Below are 22,825 nucleotides of genomic sequence, written 5' to 3'. Positions count from 1 at the left end.
AACACTAGCCTGGGAACTACTTCCTGGGTTATGGAGTCTAACACATTTAGCAACAGTCAAATACACACAAAAAAATGGCTAGAATACAATGTGCTCTTTTTTTTAATCAGTTATAACAGGCCTCAAAAAGTGTTCAATGAGACCTTAGTCAACGTGTACAAATCGAAGGGATAAATGCAGGGGAAAAGGGCAGAAACAATCTGTTTGTTAAGTAACATCAAAGCAAATCTTTTTTCAGCTTCTGAACTGAAACATACTAGAAATATGTTCAGACATAACATGTTTCTGACAGAAAAAACTGTCAGATAGCCAGTACTAGCTGGTGTTCAACCACAGTCAGATTCGTGCCCTGTCACATCAGGTACCTCCTAGAAGGGAGGAAGAGGGAGGTGCTTCATTCAGAAGTCTATCACATTGATCTTCAAAGCACACTCCACAGATCTACATCATTCATTTCTTGCTTCCTTGTTCAACAGAACTTGAAATGTCTGCCTATAACCCCACTATAATTTGAGGAACTTTACTCTTTTTAATGGATCTGATCAGATGCAGAAGTATGTAAGAATGTAAAAGGCCAAATAATAGACAATTATACTAGTGCAATATGCTGAATAGTTGCTGATCTTTCCATCATTTACTAAACTACAGAAGGAAAGTAATACGATGTGCAAACAATTAGTATGGCTATTATGTGACCATAACAAGAGACATTAAGAAAGCAAGTGGCTGGGAAATACCAGACACGTATTAAACCCATTAACAAATAAACAGCTTGTGTAATGATCTTGGTGTTGCTGAAATAAAATCACTCCTGTTCCCATCTGTCATGTTTTTTATTTCTTCACTCTAAATCTGTGCTACACTGCAAGTCTGCTAATTAAAACACTAAATCTACATTTAGAAGTTCATACAGGATCAGATGGCCAGTAAAGTTAAATTTGATCAAAGTGGTTTCTTTGAAATGTGATCTGTAAAGTGAAGATGAGGCTGTGGCCAGTGATACATACGGATGGCTCAGCAGCTCCACAATCAGCACTTCTAAATTACAGCCCATGAGAGGAGAAGAAGTTGTCAACATTTTAATAGGACGTGCAAATGGTGGCCTTAACACTGCTTTTTGTTCTGTCCGTATTCTGCTTTTCTCACTGCACATTCAGGCTATCACAGTAGGAAAAAATCTGATGGATGAACATGTAATTATTCTTCTTAATAATTTAACAGATGCCACCTTTCTCATATCTCTTCCCTGCTTAAATTTTTTGCAGCTATGCCTAGGCTTTGTGTGAAGCATTTTTGCACTGCTAAAATGGAGTAAAGAAGACAAAGTAAGGACCTCTGCAACTTCCACTCATGTTTCCCTCTTCAGTGCACTGAGAAGGACACACACCCCAGCAGCCCTGTCTGTAGTGGCACAAAGCCTTTCTCTGCTTCAAGTCATAGGAAATCTGCCAGGGATAGATTTGAAAAGTAGGACTAGTTCTTCCATGCTCTAGTATATTGCCTGGATTTACCACAGGATGCAAAAGGTCACTGCCTTTTAATGCATCAGCAATATGTGCAGAATTGCTGCTAGACACACAGGGTCAACTGTTTCAAAGCAGGATGGTGAGCGTGCAGAACATCCTCCTCAGTGACAAGCACCATGTTCAAGAGAAGCACTCTGCTGAGCCATGCTGACCTTCTACCTGCAGGGCGCTCACACCACACAGGTGGCTCTTCTCCCCTCTCTCCTAGATATAACATGCATGTGAAATAGGGAGGTGATTCAATGCAGAAAAAGCACTGAAGAGTGTTTTGGGCCCACCTCTTGCATGAAAGTTTTTTCCAGTCTATTCTGATTTTTGGCATCAAGCTTAATCTTAGGTTCTCATATTTAAACTTTCATTATGATGAACAAATGCACTACAACTCTATCCTTCATATAGCCAGATCAGGAAATTACAAGGACTGCAAAATTAAGTAAGGATTAAATATGCAAACAGCTGTGTGCTGGAAAGCAGCCTCCTGACTTGGCACAATGAAAAAGAACATACCTGTATGTTGAGAGTTACAGGCTGCTGCTCAGGAAATCAATGCTGATGTTCACAAAGAAGATTATTTGTACCTCACCTTCTCAATTTAAGATAAATTTGTACCTACCCTTCTCCATTACAGATAATAAATTCTGAGCATTTACCTCTTGTAAGTAGTGTAAAGTTATGAATGGGTCGTGATAGGAGTTTGAACTGAAAAAGTCAAACTGAAAAAGTCAATATCAAGATGGGGGAAGAAGCCAGCAGGCACAAAGAACTGGATCATTTAGTTACTGACGTATCTAAAATCTGTCATGATGAAAGTGCTGCTTGAAGTGACTCTTCTTGCTAGTTCCATACAGTTTTGAAAGATTCTGCCAATTTGGAAGAATAAAAGCAGTGGGGTTTCAGTATGTGTTCCATGCCTTTAATGTATCAGGTCTGTAAATGCCAGTATTGAGCTGCACTCAGGAGAGGCCTTCAGTGAAAATACGTTTTCTTATATATTTAAAGAAGATCTCTTGCCAGCCACCCTGACTTAAAATGTGAGTAAAGAAAACAAAAGGAAGGGAAAAGGTTCTTATTTATAACACAGTGACTACAGTTACACTGCAGTCAGAGAGCAATTACACCCTGGTTACGCTTTCCGACTCCACTAATTCATATAAATAGAGCACTTGGTACATGACAGGGTAATTGCAGTGTAAATACAATAGTCTTTATGTATCTGGATTCTGAAAAATCACCGGTGTTACTGAAGTGGCAATAAGAAATAATTTGGACATGTCATTAACCTTCAAATTCTTTGAATCAGTGCTAATCAGGAGATAGAAATGCATAACCAAAAACATAATTACACTGAACTAAGTGCTCAACTGTGCAGCTATTAGAAGGCTGCTCATATGAGTAAGTATGCTAAAACATAATGGAGTATCACCAAATCAGGCTGTAAAACGCTACGATGTTTTTTCAGTAAGGCAAAATGGAAGTGAAAAAGTGCATTAGTGACATTTTTCAGCTGCAACAAATGTTCTGAGGGGTGTTCTCACACTAAATCCTATGTATTTTATAGCTGAGGAGGGTCAAATTCTGCCAGGAAGCCATTCCCTCCAAAGGAATGTTAGGTATAGCTTGGGCAATGGCTTATGTACCCACTCAGCCCACAGTGCCCAGGGGCAAAATCTTGGACTGGGGCTTTAGGTGATACCACAATTTTAAGAGTTGTAAACAATAGAGTACTAATGAAAATCACTCTACATTGTTACTATTCCTTTCCTTGTTTTCTTTTTTAACTTCACCTCTCCATAACATTTCAAGACAAACTTACAAAAGGGAACCGAGGACTTTTTAACATAAACATGCTGTTTCCTAAGCATGCAGGAAAATCCTTGCCAATTCCCCACTAAGATGTACTACTAGACCTTTCTTTTGCCTCTGATGATCTTACTGTGAACCATTACACCCTCTTAACTCCAGACACCTTAGAAGTCTTTTGTACACAAGTGACCTTGCATGATTACAGAAAACTGATGACATACAAAATGTCTTGATAAAATGTTAAAGCAAATCCTCAGCCAATGTAATAGTTTCTTTAAATACAAAGATTTGTTCTCATGTTGTACCACTTCATGCCCTTTCCCTACACCAATGGCCAAGTATGAGCACGTAATGCAGGCAGGATGTAGACTTGTGAAAGAAATACCATGTCAGGGAAAAACAAAAAATGGTCAGATATTTCCAGTAGATCAGAAACCCACACAGATCACCTTCCTCCCATAGTTCATGGATCAGCTAATTTTTTTCATAATTATTCAGCTCAAATGGTTAATCATTGGAATCCACACCCTTTCAGCAATTGTTAGATTTGCTGGATGCCCTTTAATATTGAAAGAATTTGTACTCTGGCAAGGAGCACTTGGTATCTGACTGCTGGAGTCTGTGCTTCCTTCCAGCTGAACGCAAGCACTTCAGTCCATTCCCCTGCTTGTTTTGCATCAAATATTTTGTTCCTGAATGACTTCATCTCTTTTGCAGATAATCAAAACAGGAGGAGACATGCATAGGGATGGGTAGAATATAGGTAAAACTAGCAATGGTACTCCTTACCTTGCATTTGAAGGCATCTGCAAGTTGGGGGAGCTCTGACTACTTCTCATCTCAAGACAAGACAAGGGGATTCTCTTGCTCAGTCCTGACAAATATCCAGTCACCTAAAGCACACCTTTAGCTTCCAGAGAAGTGCTGCTTTCTTCCCTGAAAATGCTAATCCTTTCAAAATACACCATTTACACTTGTTAAAGATACACCCAGCTTGCATGTTTTTGCCATCATTAATTGCAGTAGCATCATGTTGTGCTTTCCATAAATTTTTTATTTTTTAACCACAAGTTAAAGTGCAGGTGAAACAGTGCAGAAGCCACTAGAAGTTTCTTCTCCCTCTTTAACCTCTGTGTTTCTTGAAGTATAATTGTTCTTACACTCTCTAAATCAGACAGCTAGATTGATCAGAGTGATGCCAGAAACACAGATCTCACCAAAAACTCACTTATCACAGAATAAGACATGAAGTACTGAACACAGCTGAAATGTTTAAATCCTGCCTCTGGGAAGAACGAGAGATACAGGTGCTCATCTGCACACACCCCTAAAATCTCAACATCTAGCACATAGATGGAAATAAGGCAGAATGTTACATTATCAAAGACTCCTTGGCAGTCCATGCTCTGACATGGCTGAACATAATGCAAATATTTACAGAAGGAAGTCCTCAGGAATGATCAGTCACCATCAAGTGGCAGCAGCTTATCAAGCAGTAATTCCTACTGTGAGAAACCCAGCTGAGGCAGCATTTCCACACAAACAGAACATAGAGAAGGTCTCTTTCAATAATTGGCTCCAATTTACATAGCTTTCCCCATGATGCTAAGTGTATTTGACAAGTGCCATCATGATCTATGAGACAGAAACTGTGGCACAAAAGCTCCAGAGGTTTCATCAGCTGTGATTCTTTTTATCTAATCTATGGTGAATGAATGCTCCCAGTTTAGTGAAGATATTTGTCCTGAGGCTAAAACACTGATTCTCCAGTTACTGTCTTTTAATTGTGATGCATCCAATTTGTCTTTTTAGGCTATAAACTCTTAGGGGAAAAGGTTTTTCTTTTACAATCTGTATGCTGTTCTCATGCCTGCTTTATTTTACTGCAAACGAGACACATTCAGGTTAAATACTTTTCAGCCTACTAAGATACCATTTTCCAGTTGCTAGCATTAATTGCTGTAACTGGTATTGTTTTTCTACAGTAATTTCCTATGTAAAGATGAATTAGTGGTGGCAGCATTATGAATAAATTAAAAGTAAGAAATAGAGGAATGTTCCAGATGTTGTAAAAAAAATTACTGTCTACTGAAAAAACTGTTTGCTCACCCATCCCATGGTAAGGCTTCTGCTTTAGTACTGCTTTCATGATGCCATTAGTCCCCTCAAAAAGAAGCCAGCTGGGATGTTCCTTTCTTCTAGAACTGCATGTGCTCTGGCTTATTGCCATCACACCAGGCCTATCTGCTACCCCAAATTCACATTTATGCTTCTGCCATGTATGAACGACGATCCACAGGTGACAAAATGTTACAGGACCTGTCACCAACAAGTGAACTTGCATCCTTGTCAGCAGGTGAGGTAGCTCTAATAACTGGTTATAGCATAAGGAGATAAACTCAGGTAGAGCAGAACATCCATAATACAAGAAACTTGAGATGCTACTCAGACTAAAGCACCATGGGTACCACATGGACATCTCACACAGCAACTTTCCTTCCCCGTTGGAAGCAGGCTTTTAGCTGCCAGCTGAAGATGCTCTCAGCACCATGTGAACAAGAATGGCAACAAGTTACTGCCCCCAGCATGACTACTTCCAGCTTCTCTTACTTTCTCAGTTGCAGCAAACCACAGTCAGAAGGCAACAGAGGGATCTGGGTTTTGTTTTGTTTTAAACTGTGGTGTTAGAATAGTGCTGGTTATTGGTGTTTGGAGGTCCCATTGACCGACAGAAAGGGTCAGGCACCAAGCAGCCAATGTGCCAGCTGCTGCCCCTGGGAGGTGCCACCCACCTGGAGGCTGAGACAGAACTCGCTTGGGTGGCCCTGGCTTCTGAGCTGCAACTGAGCCTGAGCTAACAGTGAAAAGCTCTTCCCCTAGAAGGTCACCTGTCCCGAGATGCTGCCCCTCAAAGGACACCTGCTGTGGATATTTTTCCCAGGCTGTGTGAAACTAAAAGGTTTGAGTGTGTCAAAGACACAAAGCCTCATTCCCTCCATTCCCCTGCTGGCAGCCTAAGCTTCAGGGTGAATGTGTTATGTCACCACTACAATTGTACAACTCCATTTGGTTCAAGGCAACTAGCTTTAAAAAAAAGACTTCAGCCCCTATACCCACAGCGGAATCCCTACTGGGATTTTTCTACCTGCAAAGCTATTGTTTCTAACACACTAAGGTCCCACAGCCACTGCTAAAACAAGAAGGTAAAGAAGGTAAATTTCCAAGAACAAACCACAGGATTCCCTCTTCCAGCAGAAAGCACGTACAAGAACCTGCCCCAGGATTTGAAGGTTCCCTCTGAGCAGAAGCCTTCTCTCCACACAGGCCACAGCAGTCAAAGGACTGCAGCTTTTCCTAGTACTGTGAAAAATACCACATCTGGGACCCTGGGGCAGTGTTCTGAATCAGTGGAGCAATGAAAACAACTGAAGAATTTGAAGCATCCAATTCAAGTACAGAAAGCCCCGTGTGTCAAGTGTCACCAGGATAAGAAGTCCCAGGGTCCTCAGATGAGCCAGACTGTCACAGCCCTTAACTGATCACATAGAGAAATAGGGGAAATAAAACAATCCATCACTTCCCTGTTCAGTCATGCTCAGATTATGATTCAAGACACAGGAAAAAAAAAGAGATGGTGCTGCCCACACTGTAGATTTCACTGTCCAAAAGGATAGGGAGGGATCCAGCAAGTTGTGTGTTTATTCTGTGGCTAATGATGGTTGAGCATAGCAAAATATGAACCAGAGTAGCTGCTACACCTGTAAACAAGAAATTTTTGATCATTGTTCCAATTGTTCCAAGCCATTTTTTTACAACAGATATAACAGTTTATTTTGGGATTTCTTTAACACTTTCTCCCTCTTTCCTTCCATTAAAAAAAAAAAGGGGGGGGGGGGGAGGCTGTGTCCAGAATTCACTATTAACAAAATCACACTGAAAAGGTGAGTGCCTGTGTTTGTAGTTCCAAGGATAATGCCTGCACTTTGCATGGCTGTTGACTCTGTCCCAGCAACAGCCAGGGTAGAGGTACATAAGAGCCCTGGAAAAGGCTATGGCTGGACAAAACCTTTGTCATGCCCTTCCTCATCTGTGCAATGAGGGTAACACCACTTTTGAGTGGTACAGCATGCTGTGAAATATTCAGCAACTTTAGTAGTAAAGGTTGGACATGTACTGCTGTGGACAGTGGCCACTGTGGACGGTGGCAGATGGAGAAAGCCATCTGATGGTTTCATCTGGGACTGGAGTTTGGTGGATGGCACTTAGCTGAAAGCCTTCATATATGCAAGAATCAGCCCTTTATTTTTCTCTAAATGCTAAAGGAATTTTTGTACCTACAGCATTTTTCTCTTCTTGCATTCACATAGGGAATCCATCTGGGTTCACACTGCATAATCTTTTTGCTATTCCTTTGCTTTTGTTGTCTTCACTTCTTAGTAATTGCCTTACAATGCACCAAATATTTATTTCATTCAGCAAACAAAAAAGGGAAAACAACAGAGAGACTGATACTGCACCTACAGCACTGCTGGCCTCTCTGGTCTGCAAAGGAAACTGGAAAAACCCACAAGGGTGGTTCTGAAGGCAGGAAAAATTAGAAGATGATGTGGAAAGAATGCTATTTCCACCTACACAGATTTGGCCCTCAAACAGAAACCTTCTATCTGATACCATTTTAAAAAATAATTTATTTTTCAGTTATGTACAGTACTCAGCTGAAGGTCATAACAGGTGATTTGTCTCTCATCTGTTCTCTGTGAAGACCATGAGTACTGCATGCAGAGGACTTCCTTTAAAGACAAGTCCTGCTCAGCTGAAAGTGAATGCTTACTTTATTTCCATAATAAAAGGCCTCAACTGAAGAACTCAAACAGATTATGCATTTGCATATTACAGAGGTACAGGTCCTCAGACCTTCTTCGATTGACTTAAAACATATTGCTGATATTTAAAAATGAAAGAGTAACCTTTCCACAGTAGACCTGAAAAATTTGCTTAATTGGCTCAAACTCAGGTCTAAGACATGGATGTGAATTGTGCAAGAAAATTAATCTAATCTTCCAGCCCAATGGTATTTATTCCCTTGGTTGGCTGGCTTTCTATTCAGAGAAGACTAGGACTAAATTTACTGTCCTCCCAAACTGATGATAACCATGAAACGAACAGCAAGTCCTGAATCAACAAGATACCACTCACAACAGGGTAAAAAGAACTTTTCAGCATCCCACAAAATGAAGATACCCAAGGTCACATCATGTTCTTCTGAAGACAGCTGAAGGAAACTCTTCAAGCTCCAAAACTGGTGAATTGCTTTACAGTGTGTATGTGAGAAAGCCACAAGACATGAATGCCTTTTATTCTTAAAAGAGACACCACAACCCTACCCAGCATCCAGTATGCAGCTGTTGCATTGGGAGAAGGTAAAGAGAAACCACTGAAATGTCTTTACATTGGTCAAGGGTGAAAAAAATTAATCCTTCCTGGTCCTGATGCAATCAGACACAGCCAACACAAAGTATGAGAGCCTTTTCAGCCTTTCTAGGAATACCACCTTGGGACTGCTCAAAAGATCCCACAACAAAACAAACAAACAAAAAACAACTTTAAAAATTTAAGCTTCTGTTGCATCCACTGAAACTTACATCACCCACAGGTGTATGTAAGAACCACAGTTCTTTCCTGAATCCATCTTGCAGCCTAAACCACCTCTGAGCTACTCTGTTACTCTTCAGCTCATGCAGATCCATGCCAAGATCAGCCTAAGAGGCAGTGAACTTGTCAGCAAGGACAGGCAAACTCTACGTCAGCAAGTCTCTTTGCAGGTTTCTAAAAAAATGGTTCACTCTCAGGAGTGATAAATTTTCCAAAACCAGGCAACATATATAGCTTTTTACAGCCATTTGGGACACAGAGCTTTGCTAAGCTCCAGCAAATGAAAATTGCTCTAAACAAAGCCTCAATCTGTCAAAAATGATCTTCAGTACTTTGATGGATCAGGGCCTGAATGCCCACTTCTTACCACTTGTGGGAGCATGTCACAGCATAGCTGTTCCTGCAACTCAGAGGCACCACTATGAAAATGTTCACGTCTTGATTTTGAAAACATCACCTTAAAATAGTAAGATCTTACTCCTTTTCTGGACACTTACCGTATTTAACAACTCAAGGATCCCAAGTCCTCTAGAGCTATCACTCAAGCATCAAAACACATACCAGCGTGAAGATAACTTTACAGAACAGGATACAGCTGGGATATGGGACTGCCCCAAGACAGAGAGGTTATCTGTGTCAGATTGAGAGCGTACAAACTCATATCTTAACTGAAAGACTGCCCATTTTTCTGCACCACAGTGCACTGAAGGGCAAATATTATGTTCAGTTTCCATACAAAAGCACACAAAGCAAACACAGAAAGCAAAACAGGGAACATACAGGGGAAGAAAAAAAAAAGTTTGGCATAACTTACAGGAGCTGCATTGTTTTTCACCGTAACACTCGGAGTTGTGGCTCGTAGTGCCCCACTCACGCCATGGTAGTATTTGAAGCAGATCTTTGTTTCAGCTAAAAAAAGATAATTATTTTAGATTAGAAGACATGCTAGGGAGAAGATTCATAATTAGTTGCAGCTCACAGGCATGAGGCTTAAAAGCAGTTAAATTGTGAGTGGTTTGTCCCAGACTGGTTGGCATGACAGGTTTCCTCTTACCTTCAATCTTCACCTTTGCCAGAGTGATTTTTTAAATTTTGATGTCTGTGACTAAAAAAAATTAAAATCCCAATCTCTTCTGAGCAGCAGTTATGACAGACAGACCTTAGAGCACCTGATCATCAACCTTTAGGTACATTAAGAAGAAAAAATGTAGGGACAGAGAAACCCTGGCTCTTCAGACATACCAGACACTAATGTGCAGACCAAGTGAGAAACTTCCTTTGGACAACGAGGTTGCATAGGTGCTCACTGGTAGGATTCACTGAGCCAGTCTGTTCTGGTCTTAGTCAAGGCAAGGATGTAGATCTACACAGATTAACTGTTTTGACAGTTACTACATGAAAACAATTTTCAGAAATATCATAGTACCACAAGACCCCATCTCAATGTACTTCCACTGACTTCCAAAGATTTCATTAGCTGAGGAACACAATCATGATCATTATTTTGGATTCAGACTGCTGCTTTTTGCCACACGCACTGATATTCAGATAAATAAGCGAGGGAAACCCATTTTGATAACTGTGTCAAGGCACAGAAAAAGTGAAATCAGCTTCTCGTTCAATCATCCGCTTAAGACCCACTTTTTTGCCTGATGCAACAAGGAAAGATCCTTTCAGCCGGCTTTTCTATTCGTCTGTAACTAAAAATGGATATGAATTCCTAGTATGCACAGTAATCCCACTCACTCAGTTGCCTGTTCCTGGCATCCTGCAGGCAGGACTTTTCTTCATAGCAAACTAGGATGTGAACTGGGTTGATATGGACCTATTACAGCCAGGTTCACCACAGGTATGCGCTTTATGTATGCCTCAGGTATTATTCCTGGGATCTGAAAATACCTTCTTCAATAAAAGCAGCATTCACATCTTGCAGTTTTAACTGGATAATGCCATGGAAATTTTCAGCTGCTCCATAATGTACTTGAAAGTGTTTCTCATAATCAAGTTTTTCCTTAACACCTTGCTTTGCACCTGCTGCTGTGGCTCAGGGGAAACACCAATCAACAGGAAAGATGGGGAGGGGCTTTTTACCAGGGTGTGTACAGGATAGTGACAGGACAAGGGGTAATAGCTTTAAACTGGAAGAGGAGTCTAGGTTAGGCATTAAGAAGACATTCTAGATTTAGGTTAGGCGTTAAGAAGGAATTCTTTAGTGTGAGGGTTGTGGGACACTGGAACAGGTTGCCCAGGGAAGTTGTGGATGCCCCATCCCTGGAAGTGTTCAAGGCCAGGCTGGATGGGGCTTTGAGCAACCTGGCTTAGTAGAAGGTGCCCCTGCCAATACAGGGGGGTTGCAACTGCATGATTTTAAGGTCCTTTCCAGTTCAAATAATTCAATGATTCTATGAATGCCAGTGTTGTAATGTACAAATTGCAGTGCTGTTTTAACATCAGTAACAAAATAAGTGAAATCAGTGCAGCTGTGACAAAAGATTACATGCAACCTTAAGAGCTGGGACCTTGGCCAAAGATTTTGGTGCTGCGATCTACCACTTGGTAGATTCAAAAAGCAACCATGCAGATCCCCATGTGGAAGTGAAATATGGAGACATGAAAAGCCATGGCGATTTTCAAAAACGTAGGCCTGAACAGCTTACCCTGAGGCCTACAGATACACAGAAACACAGGAGAGAAAATAAATCCTGACATATTTTTTGAAAGATAAAATATTTCTAGGAGTGCAAAGTCTTCTGTACTTTCAAATGTTACTCAGTGAAAGAAAAACAAAGATCTTAAAAGCTTATGTTTACAAGTCGTTTGAGCACTTCTCATTTCCAGGTGGCTTCTGAGCACTACTTCCCCAGGAGGCACCAGGGAGATTCAAGTCCATTGATGAGAAGCAAGGGAACAGTGCTGTTAATCTGCCACTGTATTTTCCATGCCTACAGATTATTTTTCATGAGACAACCAGATGTACAGTTCTGCTCACACAGTGAAAATACACACCTCTTCCACTACATGCACAGATATTTACATGTGTCCCCTTTACTTCCCAGCACTCCACAAGAAGTGGAACGAGCTAGAGTCCTTCAGCACCTCCAGGAGGGGATTTGTTGCCCATCCTGGTGTTTAATTCACAACTATGCCCCCAAAAAACTTCTGCATATTTCAGAGAATTACTTGAGGTGTCAGCACAGCTAAGCAAGTGACCCTGCTCTTGCACCTGTGAGCAGCAGTTGTTTCCTTTTGGCAGCACAAAAAAGCTGGATGAGGTTGTGGGACTGAAAAACTGCAAGCCCAGATTGAATTTTCATGTTGTAATTTTCTCTACAGGACTTTCAACAGCTCAGCAGCTAACTCATTTACTCACTGAAAAGACAGCAAAAGCTGAGGATATCTCACAATAGCTAAAACATGCAGTTCTCACCAATTATTCAAATCTTTATTTTCCTCTCCGCTGGAGATTCTTAGCTACAGTTTGCATGGAACATGGAGAGCTAGAATAAAGTTAACAAAATATAACTTCAGGTACTGAAGGTACTGAATTCAGGTACTGAATGGCAGCACTCAGACTTCAGAGCAGGAAATCTCACTGTAGGTTGACAAGTAGGAAATCAGTTACAGTATCCACTGGGAAACTATGGTTTAAAAGAATCTATTTAATTACACTAGAAGTAACAGACAGACAGAACAGGAGGAGGAAAAAATATATCCTTACATTGGTATTCTGTATATTAGTATTACTGAGATGATCGAATACATATTTGGAAAGAACCATGTGGGTATTGAAGATTCCTCTCAGATTCACAGAACTGCTACTTTAACTTTCAATCTAACTGCTCACACACAGATGAGAACTTGCAAGTAGGCAACGCAAAGAGATGCAGGTGTCACACCCAATTCAGAACAGTGGCAGAGGCAGAGCTATTCATCAGGCAGTATTTGTGGTGGTGATTAATGAATGCCAAAGGTTTCATTCAGAGAGCAGATCTGATAGCAAAAAGTCTAATGGGAGCCTTCACAGCTTGAGAAATAGCTCTAGAAACACTGGAGGAACAACTTTTTCTTATTTTCTTGATTCCCCCTCTTTCCCTTTTCTCCAGATCTTTTTCAGATAGAAAAAATTAGGAAAATGGCAGTTGTCAATGGATAGATAAAACTATCTATAAACCTTGCAAATTACATATGGTATCTTTGTTTACAAAAACACCGCTTAGCTGGGCTTTTTTAGCTGGAAGCTGTTCTTTCCAAATAACATTGTCTGTGCCATGTTTTTCACTTCAGCAAAGTCCTAACATTTTAATCCATATGAAGATTGTTCTTGTATTCCTGAATCACTTCTGAGACATCTCCAAAACAGATGCAGTAATTCACTGGCTTAGTACCACTGTCTGCAGATGACTAGAAAGCACTGTAAGTATAGGCAAGGCAGTGATAAAAATTAATCTGAATGTTATCCAGCTGGCACTTGTACATAATGTTTAATAAGGGCTGTCTGCATTGTAGTCTTGTAGATTAGCTTGCTGTGGAATAAAGAAGACCATTTAACTCTGTCCTATTGCCCTAGCTACACAGCACAGGGCACAGGTCAGGAGCAGATGCTGTCCAGTTAATCCCCAGCTATAAGTAAATACATGCCATTGTTACTTTCATCTCAGTAATTATGAGTAGCAGCTCACTGGATCGGGTAATGAAGTTAGGATGTTAAAGTCAGGAAGTAATGAGGTTAAATTGTCCTTTCAATTAGCATAAATGGCAGTTAGACTGGTAAATCTTACAAGGGATAAGATGTATGAAGATGCTCAGAAATACTCATGCCCATGACAATTACCAAACTATTCAGCAGTTTTCACAGATCAAGAACAAAACAGCACTGTGTTCCCTTTACACCAGGCTTGTTAACTCCTGGTATGTTATACCATGGCTGTGTTACAGACTTTCCCTGCATTGATATAGGGAAGACAGTTCCCAGTTGTATGTTCAGCCCCCCTGCTGTAACCATCATTGTATGTAACCATACAGTTGCTCAAAAACAAGGCCCCCAAGGCAGGGTAATCAGAGCCAGGATGCAGGAGAGGCAACTCTGCTACTCACATCCCAGCAGGCAAGTATGTTTGTGGGCCTCACAGTAGATGCTCCTGGGGAAGGAAGAGAGTTGCAATGGAGCCCTGCCCCAGACAGTACAGAGACCATTCCTTGTTCAGAGGAGGAAAACTGAGAAGTTTGACTTTTGCCAGAGAACAAATCTGCCATGGACCTTGATCCCCCTCTGAAGAAATGCAGAACCAGCATGCAGAAAATTATTCCTCTAGCAAAGTCATGAGTTATCTGTTACCAAAGCAGTTTTGCAAGTTAACTAGAAAAGTAATTTATCAGCTGAAAATATCTCTTGTTAGTGTGAATACTGCCTCCACAATCACCCGGTCCTTGAAAACATCTCCTTACTAAACTGAAGTGAGAGGAGATAGATAAAATCTAGTAGGGTTTGCTGATGTATTGCAGCTGCAGGTATTAAAGGTTGAAAGCCTTAGAAGGTGTCCTAATTTCTATCATCCACACATTCTTCTTTCCGGTCAGTGTTACTGCTCCTGTTGGCTTATCTGCTGCCCTTTCCCTTTGCAATCCTTCCGTTCCTACTCGTCTTCATAATTTCTTCAAAGTTGTAAAATTGCTTTAAATCTCTTCTCAAAAATTCACTTGCTTTTATAATCCTCTGCTTCTCACTTACTAAAGTTAGTCTGGTCACAGAGGCTTAGCTTTCACTAAAAGGTGGCCTTATGCCCTCAAATATAAAAAGAAGCACTGGATCAAGCAGTTTCCCATGTTAAACTAAAAAATACCCTAACCATCCTAGTGGGCATTTCAAGGAAACCCTAAATTATATTCTTTGGGGGAGGCAGGAAGCATTAGTTGATATATTATGGGAGTGTGTGGTACTTCTCAGGCACTTCAACAATCTGTTTGTCATTTACTTCCATAGCACTTTTTGTTTCAGTTAAACAGCTGAGGTGACTAAGCTAAGCATTTCTCAGCACAGTACAAATGCTCAGGGAAGTAATGTCAGTCTTAAAAACTGAGTCAGTTGTGATCTATTCAATCTATTACCAATAGAGCTGCTGTTGCTCTTTTGGGCAAACATTGTGCAATGTGTCAAAAATCTAACGAAAAGGGAGCTGCCTTTGGTAAGTGGGTGGGAACCAAGTGAACCAAATCAGAAAGTGAAGCAATTAAGTTATGAGTCAAGTTTTCCCTACAGAGGACCAAGGAGTAGAATAAACAACTATTTGATACTGTACTACAATCAGACACTATGGGATAATCTGGGATTAAAGTAGCCATGGAGATCTCCAGAAGTGGAGACACTGTCAAAGAGGAGACAGGGATTCAATGGAGGGGGAAGCTGAGTGAATACAATGGGGAAACTGGGATAGGCATATGAAAAAAAATAGGACAAGGACTTACAGTGGGAAGCCAAAACAGAGAGATTAAATGACTTTATATGAAGTGTTGGAATTAAGTAAGCAAAGACACTGATGCTGAAGTTGAGGGAAGGAGAGGACTGAGAGAAGAGAACACTGTGAGAAAAGAACACTGTGAGAGAGAGTGGGGAGAAACAATAGCACTGTCTAAATGAAACAAAATGAGAAGAAAGCAAGGAAAAAGAAACAAGGCAAGGAAAGTCAGAGAAAGAGAGAGTTAAGAAAGGAAGACCTCAAAAATAAAGAGGAAAACAGTATCCTCTCACAAAGAGCTTCATGAAGCATGAAGCACCACATATGAACTGTATCAGTGGCTATCTATGAAACCTGGTGTGCAAGTGTACATCCTATCCACTTCTCATGCCTGACCACCCTTGTCCACCTGATGCCACCCCTAGAGCCCACCTACTGCTTTTGAATACTGCTGGAAACGTAAATGGTGCATCCCAAATAGTCAAAACCCAGTGCTACTGCATCAGCATGAACCCTTCCCTAAGCATCAAGTTTTTAGATAAATGTAGGAAGTTTCTCCTGATACCACATCTGTCATGTCAGCAAAGAGTTAAGACACACAAAGAAGATAAAATATAAGGTTATTACTAGGAGATCTAATTTGTACTTACAGCATCCGTATATGATACTGTTTACTTCCATCATGTATGCCTGCTGCTGTTCCATGCAAACAATGGATCTCATTTCTTGTTCTATATCAAAAAACCTTCTAGTTTCAGGAACTGCCTGTCCCATATGCAACAGTGACACTACAGTCATCAAGCTGATCTACTACTCAGCCACCTATGGAATTTTCATTTTCTTAAGCTGTAAACTGCCTCTGTTCACAGTACTTGTTTGGTATCACAATTGCCTACAGTTTTCTGTAAGGCACTTCTGTTTTCAGACAACAGGTTTAAGACCAAATGATGCCTAAATGGATGTTTCTTCAATCACAGTTGCACAATTTCTTCCAGTTTTCTGATGACTTTTTCCTTGCCCTGCTCTAAAATGTGCACAAACACATGTGAACAGACTTCTTTTGAAACAGCAAGATATGAGATTTTGAAACTCCACCTTTCAGATTATAATAATGCTTCAAGGCAAGAAAGAACAAGGTACCTGGAGGCAGATTTAAGGCTGACAAGTAAATATAAATTATTTCAGGTACAAACATTTTCAAAGAAATGGCAGTAGCTCAAAACCAAGCAATAGAACACTCAGAAAACTTCTAATTAAGATTAAATTTAAGACAAAAATCCAAACCTGTGCAAAAATGCACAGTTAGAACATTCAAATAACCTTAACTCTGCAACAATACATAACATGTTTTGGTATTTGTAGCTGTAACAGATATAAGAACAGTTTAAATTTTATTAGAACTTTTATTTCATCTTCACATGGTAAATTAACAGACTGCTATTGCTTCACAAGGGTTGCACATTCAGGGCTGGAAGTATCTCCTTTATAACAGGAGAGCTGTTTATTATAATTTATTGCATCATTGATTCTTTGTTCTGTTGTTTGTGATCTGCAGATATTCTCTGCTATCGACTTTCACTTTTCTTTCCTTTGCTCAATAATTTGATTCAGCAGCTATCCGCCTCCAGCTACCAAAGGAGTACAGTAAATTAGTACACTAATAACTAATGGGTAGTAATAAATCCTCATAGTGGTCCAGTCTCCTCTGCCCTAGCTTCCCTTGTTTGAGCCCTCAGTGTTGCATCCTCTACTGATTTTGAGCCTAACTTTGTATAATCCACCTCTATTCCTCTGCTACTCATATAAAGTGACACACATCTGCCTATAAATAACTGTGCTGTGATTAATGACCATTACTCAGAAAATTTTCTGATGTGGACACTTGAACATAAGACAGACAAAGTCACACCATTTTTGCCTTACGGAAATAAAAGTATCTTGGAGTTTTTATTGCAGAACACATACAACAGAGTGGGTCTGTAAGCTTCTATTCTGGAAGAACATTTTAATACACTGTTGCTTATGTGCTGCCCTCATAAAAACTGTCCTATTGGGAAGACTCATTACTAAAGACTGCTAGAAGCTGGAAGGGATACAACTATACATTAATTTCCAGCACTTCTATGTATTTCTCCATACAGGCAGGACACCCAGCACTGTTGACTGCTAAAGTTGCTTGACATTTTTCACTATAAACCTTGTTTTCAGTTGCTCACACATTTTGAAGGATACATACATTTGGAATAAAATTTTTCATGATGGATGTCTGCCAAATGTGTCTTTTTTACTCATTAAAGATTTCTCAAAACCTTTCCTTTTAACTCCTATGTTAATATGGAGCACAAGTCACTACACTAAGCATATCTCTTCCGCTATTCCTGTGAAAGCACACTGAAATTCAGCCAACTTATAAACCTCTCACAAAAATTCAGTTCAATATGCTCATTTAGATTAGATATTAGGAAAGGATTCTTTACAGAGAGGGTGATCAGGCACTGGAATGGGCTGCCCAGGGAGGTGGTGGATTCTCCATCCCTGGAGGTTTTTAAGAAGAGACTGATGTGGGACTCAGTGCCATGGTCTGGGAACCACGGTGTGAGTGGCTCAAGGGTTGGACTTGATGATCTCAGAGGTACTTTCCAAGCTGGATGATTCTGTGATTCTGTGATTTGAGACATCTTTTATTTTACCATCTAAATGCCCAGGAAATCCTATCTGTGTTGAGCATGTTCCAGACTGCATGTGTCCAGATGTTTTTCTGGACTAGAGATCTAAACTCTTCCTGGCTATGCCACATCTGGGTGCCTCTCCTGAGAGTGACAGGACTGTATCCCTGGATATCTCTCTGATGTGCCAAGCAGCAAGGAAGAGGACAGTATGAACACACCGCTGGTTTGAAACTGAAGGAAGTGATGAAGGCAGCTGGAGGAATTAGGAGCATGGGGTGGGGAAACAGAAGACGGAACAAAACCAGTTAAGATGCTGAAGAAAAAAACCCTGTGATTTGTGGCGATCATAGGTCTGAGTGGAGAAGGATTTGGGAAGAGCAGGTAGCAAAACACTGTTTCAGTGTTGTTAGGACAAATGAGCACAGCCAGCTGCCTTCACAGTGCAGGTACTTGGGGATTTGTATTCAAGCTACTGATTAGGCACAGGAGATGGCAACTGGCTTGATCATCAGTCTGCTGGCTCAAGTTCTGTCAAGAAAGGCAAGGGTTGGAATGCATTAAAATCTACAGCCATCCAGTGGGCTTTGTGAAAGTCCAGTTCATCACAGACAAGGGTCTGTACCATCAAAGTGCCCAGTACGCCTGGCATTTAGATCGATAACTATAGTCAAGGAAGAGTAGATGAAAGCAGAGCTTCAGCAGATACCCACTACAGAGAAGGTTAGAGGAAGGATGCTACTGCTCAGCCAGTAGCAACAGATGTTAATTGTCTTTAATAAAAGGCTATTTTAACCCCTATGTAGGTAGGAACAGAACCTGCATTTTGCACTGGGACATAGCGTCCCACTGTTACCTGCTTCTTAAGTTTTATTGTATAACACGAGTAATGGAACTGAAATTTGGGTTTCTCAGACAGCTCACATTCTTGAAAATAATGATTTCCTCCTAAAATTATCTTCAAAAATGTGAGATTCAGTAAAAAGGACTCAGCCTTGCCATTTTTGGGACTGAGTCATCTCTCATCCCATTGAAACCAACAAATCTATTTGCTCCATATTCATAAAGACAGAAGGATCCATCCCAGAACAGCAAGAATTTTAGCTATTTACTTACAGTGAAATCCAACAGTGCTATCTATCTGCTCTGCCTTTATGGACTGCGGTAAAGAAAGTACTGACAGACATCAACCTGAGTGAATGAGAGTTGGGAATGGGGGGGTTGTAACAATTTACCTGTCTCTCATCAGAAAAAAAAGCTGCTTGAGAGAGAAATTCCAGTCATTGCAAACAGCAAATTATAAGGGATGCACTAAGACTGAGACTTTAATGAAATTCCAGAGCCTACAGGCTTATAATGTTTTTTATGTAAATCAGATTAACAATGTGTTTTTCACCATGAGCATTAGCAGTTTATCTGAGGAAAACTTGCAGTCATCAAAGCATTCTTAAGTGTGTAATAGCTGAGTCCATAATAACTGGAAACCATGCCTGAAGTTTGCTCTCTGATCCTAAGCACTCATGCACATTGCATGCAAAACAACATTGCAGGCAAAATAAAATACATGGTTCATCTACTTATTAGAGAGATGATCTCCAGTAACTTCTAAAATGCAGTAATTACATCAGATTAAGTTTTTTCAGAACACTTCCATTTTAAAACTGATCATATTTTTTTTTAATAAAAAACTAATAGAGAAAAAAATCTCTACACTTGCAGTATACTGGAAATAAGCCTTTCCTCACATGCAGAAAGCCATCTGTTTCACTGTATTAGTGTCCCCTTAGCTACATTAAGAGTCACTGACAATATTCAGGAAAAGAATTTGAACCGAGCATATAATGCCTAACTCTCTTCTCAATTACAACAATATATATTAAAACACAACATAAACAGATAGAAAACAAATCCAGAGACACACTGACATCCCTGGGCTCAGCAGAGGAACTGTGAAGGTGACTTGGAGACAACAGAAAAAGTGTAAACTCAGAATATACAGCAGCTCACAGCTCCACAAAGAGAAGGGACAGGAAGATCTGGAGAGCCCTCTCCCCTCTTTACTGTGGGCTGTCTCAGACGAAGCAAGTTTGCTGCACTTGTTGCATTACACCCTGTAGGCTTTAGGGTATTACGTCTGCCTCAAGTTAATTGGCTCCTAGAGCAGATGCCTGTGAATCATCAGTGCCTTGCTTTTATCAGGGCAACAGTAGTTAAAAGTTTTAATTAAAAGACGTATGACTGGGTTATGCCTACAGGCACAGCCTTGAGCAATCAATAATGCATGAAATTCTGAAGCCAAGTGTCATCTACATCACAGGTTTTATTCTCCTTGATCTCAAAACTGGTGACAGACATTGTTTTGGATTCATAGAAGCAGAAAATGTCACAGTGGGGCTCTGCAACAGGCCACCTGACCAGGAAGACTGAGTGGATGCAGTCCTATATAATAAAATAGGAGGAGCTCTGCATTCACAAGCTCTGGTCCTAATGGGGGATTTCAGCCACCTGATATCTGTTGGAGGGAAAACACAGCAGGCACCAGCAATCCAGGAAATCCAGGAGGTTCCTGGAATGCACTGATGACAATTTCCTTCTCCAAGTGGTAAAGAAACAAGCAAGAAAAGGTGCTGTGCTGGACCTTGTTCTCATCAACAAGGATGGGATGGTGGAAAACACGAAGCTTAAGGGCAGTCTTGTCTGTAGTGACCATGAATGGTGGATTCAAGACCCTTAGGGCAAAAAGGAGCAAGCTCAAAAAGGCACAGCAAGCTTACTACTCTGGACTTCAAGAGAGCAGACTTGGACTTCTTCAGGGATCTGCTTGGTAGGGTTCCATGGGATAAAGCCCTGGAGGGGAGAGAGGCTCAAGAAAACCAATCCATACTCAAGGATCACCTCCTCCAAACCTGGGAGCAAAGCATCCCAAGGAAGAGGAAGACAGGCAAGAATGCCAGAAGGCCTGTACAGATGAACCCAGAGCTACAGGAAACAGTCAGATATAAAGTCTACAGAGTGGAAGCAAAGACAGGTAGCCTGGAAGAAGTACAAAGAAATTGTTCAAAGAGTGAGGGATTAAGTTCAGAAACCTAAAGCCAGATATAATTAAATCCAGCCAGAGATATCAAGGGTAACAAAAAAATCTTCTATAGGTAGGTCAGTGATAAAAGAAAGACTAGGGAAAATGTGGGCCCTCTCTAGAAGGAAGCAGGAGACCTGGTCATATAGGATATGGAGAAGGCTGAGGTACTCAATGACTTTTTTGCCTCAGTCTTCACTGGCAATGACTCTGGCCACATCACAGAAATCACAGAAGGCAAATGCAGGGACTAAGAGAAGGAAGAACTGGCCAGTGTAGAAGAGAAGGTTCAAGACGATGTCAAGAATTTGAAATTCCATCAACAGCTCTGGACTGAACTGATGGATCAAGTTGCAAAGCTGCTTTCCATGATATTTGGAAAGTTATGGTAGTCTGCTGAAGTTCCCACTGACAAGAAAACCCCCATTTTCAAAAAGGTAGAAAAGGAAGACCAAGGCCACCCAGTCTCACCTCTATGCCTGGCAAAACCTGTGCCTGAAGGTTCTGCTAAGGAACATGGATAATGTGGAGGTGGCAATCAACACGGCCTTGCCAGCAGCAAATCATGCCTGACAAAATTCATGGCCTTTTACAATGAGGTCACAGCACTGGTTGACAGTGGAAGAGCAACTGACATCATCTACTTGGACCTGTGCAAAGAGTTTGACACTGTCCCACATGACATCCTGGTCTCTAAAGTGGAAAGATATGGATTCAATGGTTGGACCTCTCATTAGATAGAGTTGGCTGGATAGTCACACCCAAAGAATTGTGGCCAATCGCTCAATTTCCAAATAGAGAGCATTGATGAGTGGTGCTCCCCAAGGGTCCATACTAGCATTGGCACTGTTTAATATCTTTGTTGGCAATGTGGACTGAAGAATTGAGTGCACCCTTGGCCAGTTTGCTGACTACACCAAGCTGTGTGGTGTGCTGGATTCAGGGGTGCTGACTGGTGAGGAGATTTTGATTAGACATTAGGAAGAAATTATTCACCAAGAGGGCAGTGAGAATCTGAAACAGGTTGCTCAGAGAAGTTGTGGATGCCACCTCCTTGTAAGTGTTCAAGGTCAGATTGGATGGGGCTCTGAGCAGACTGCTCTACTGGGACATGACCCTTCCCATGGCAGGAGGATTATAAGTAAGTGATCCGTAAGGTCCCTTCCAACCCAAACCATTCTGTGTCCTATGAATCCATGACATCAGCCTTATGTTTACTGATAAGTATTTAGGAAGGTGTAAGCCATAACTTTACCCGGTGCCTCCTTTGTGAAGAGAGAGGGCACTGTGAAAAAGGACACCTTGCAACTCCAAACTCAGCCAAGTACTGAAATTAGGGAGTATTTATGTTTTATTTACATTAGTAGCAGTTTAATTCAAGACACCTGCTACAGCACTTCTTGAGTCAGTCTTGAATCACATGGCTCATCAGTATAACTGAGTTTCACATTAGAAGCAGACTGTGCCCTTACCATCTTTCACTTTTTTTCCCAAGAAAGTTATCTTTGAAGACATTAGTGCCAAAACCAGTTATCATGGACCTCGCCATTACCCCGCTCCTCTTACAAATTATGGATTTTTTCTTGTTGCTCTGCAAACTCTCCTGGTCAGAAGCCAAAGCTATTCACCTTTTTTAAGTGCTAAGCTCTC

The 22,825-nt window shown here is 40.9% G+C and overlaps 1 protein-coding gene across 4 annotated transcripts in view; it reads right to left on the bottom strand.

The window, feature by feature from the left end:
• HECW1 (HECT, C2 and WW domain containing E3 ubiquitin protein ligase 1) overlaps positions 1-22,825 on the bottom strand; it is a 247,302-nt gene that overhangs the window by 109,847 nt on the left and 114,630 nt on the right. For all 4 annotated transcript variants that reach the window (XM_071736187.1, XM_071736190.1, XM_071736186.1 and 1 more), the window contains one exon: positions 9,796-9,890. In XM_071736187.1, coding sequence (XP_071592288.1) covers positions 9,796-9,890 — 95 coding nt within the window. The remainder of the gene's footprint in view (positions 1-9,795; positions 9,891-22,825) is intronic.

The sequence above is a fragment of the Heliangelus exortis genome, chromosome 2 (assembly GCF_036169615.1).
Source record: "Heliangelus exortis chromosome 2, bHelExo1.hap1, whole genome shotgun sequence".
Lineage (NCBI taxonomy): Eukaryota > Metazoa > Chordata > Aves > Apodiformes > Trochilidae > Heliangelus > Heliangelus exortis.
This window is presented reverse-complemented; position numbering and strand designations above follow the sequence as displayed.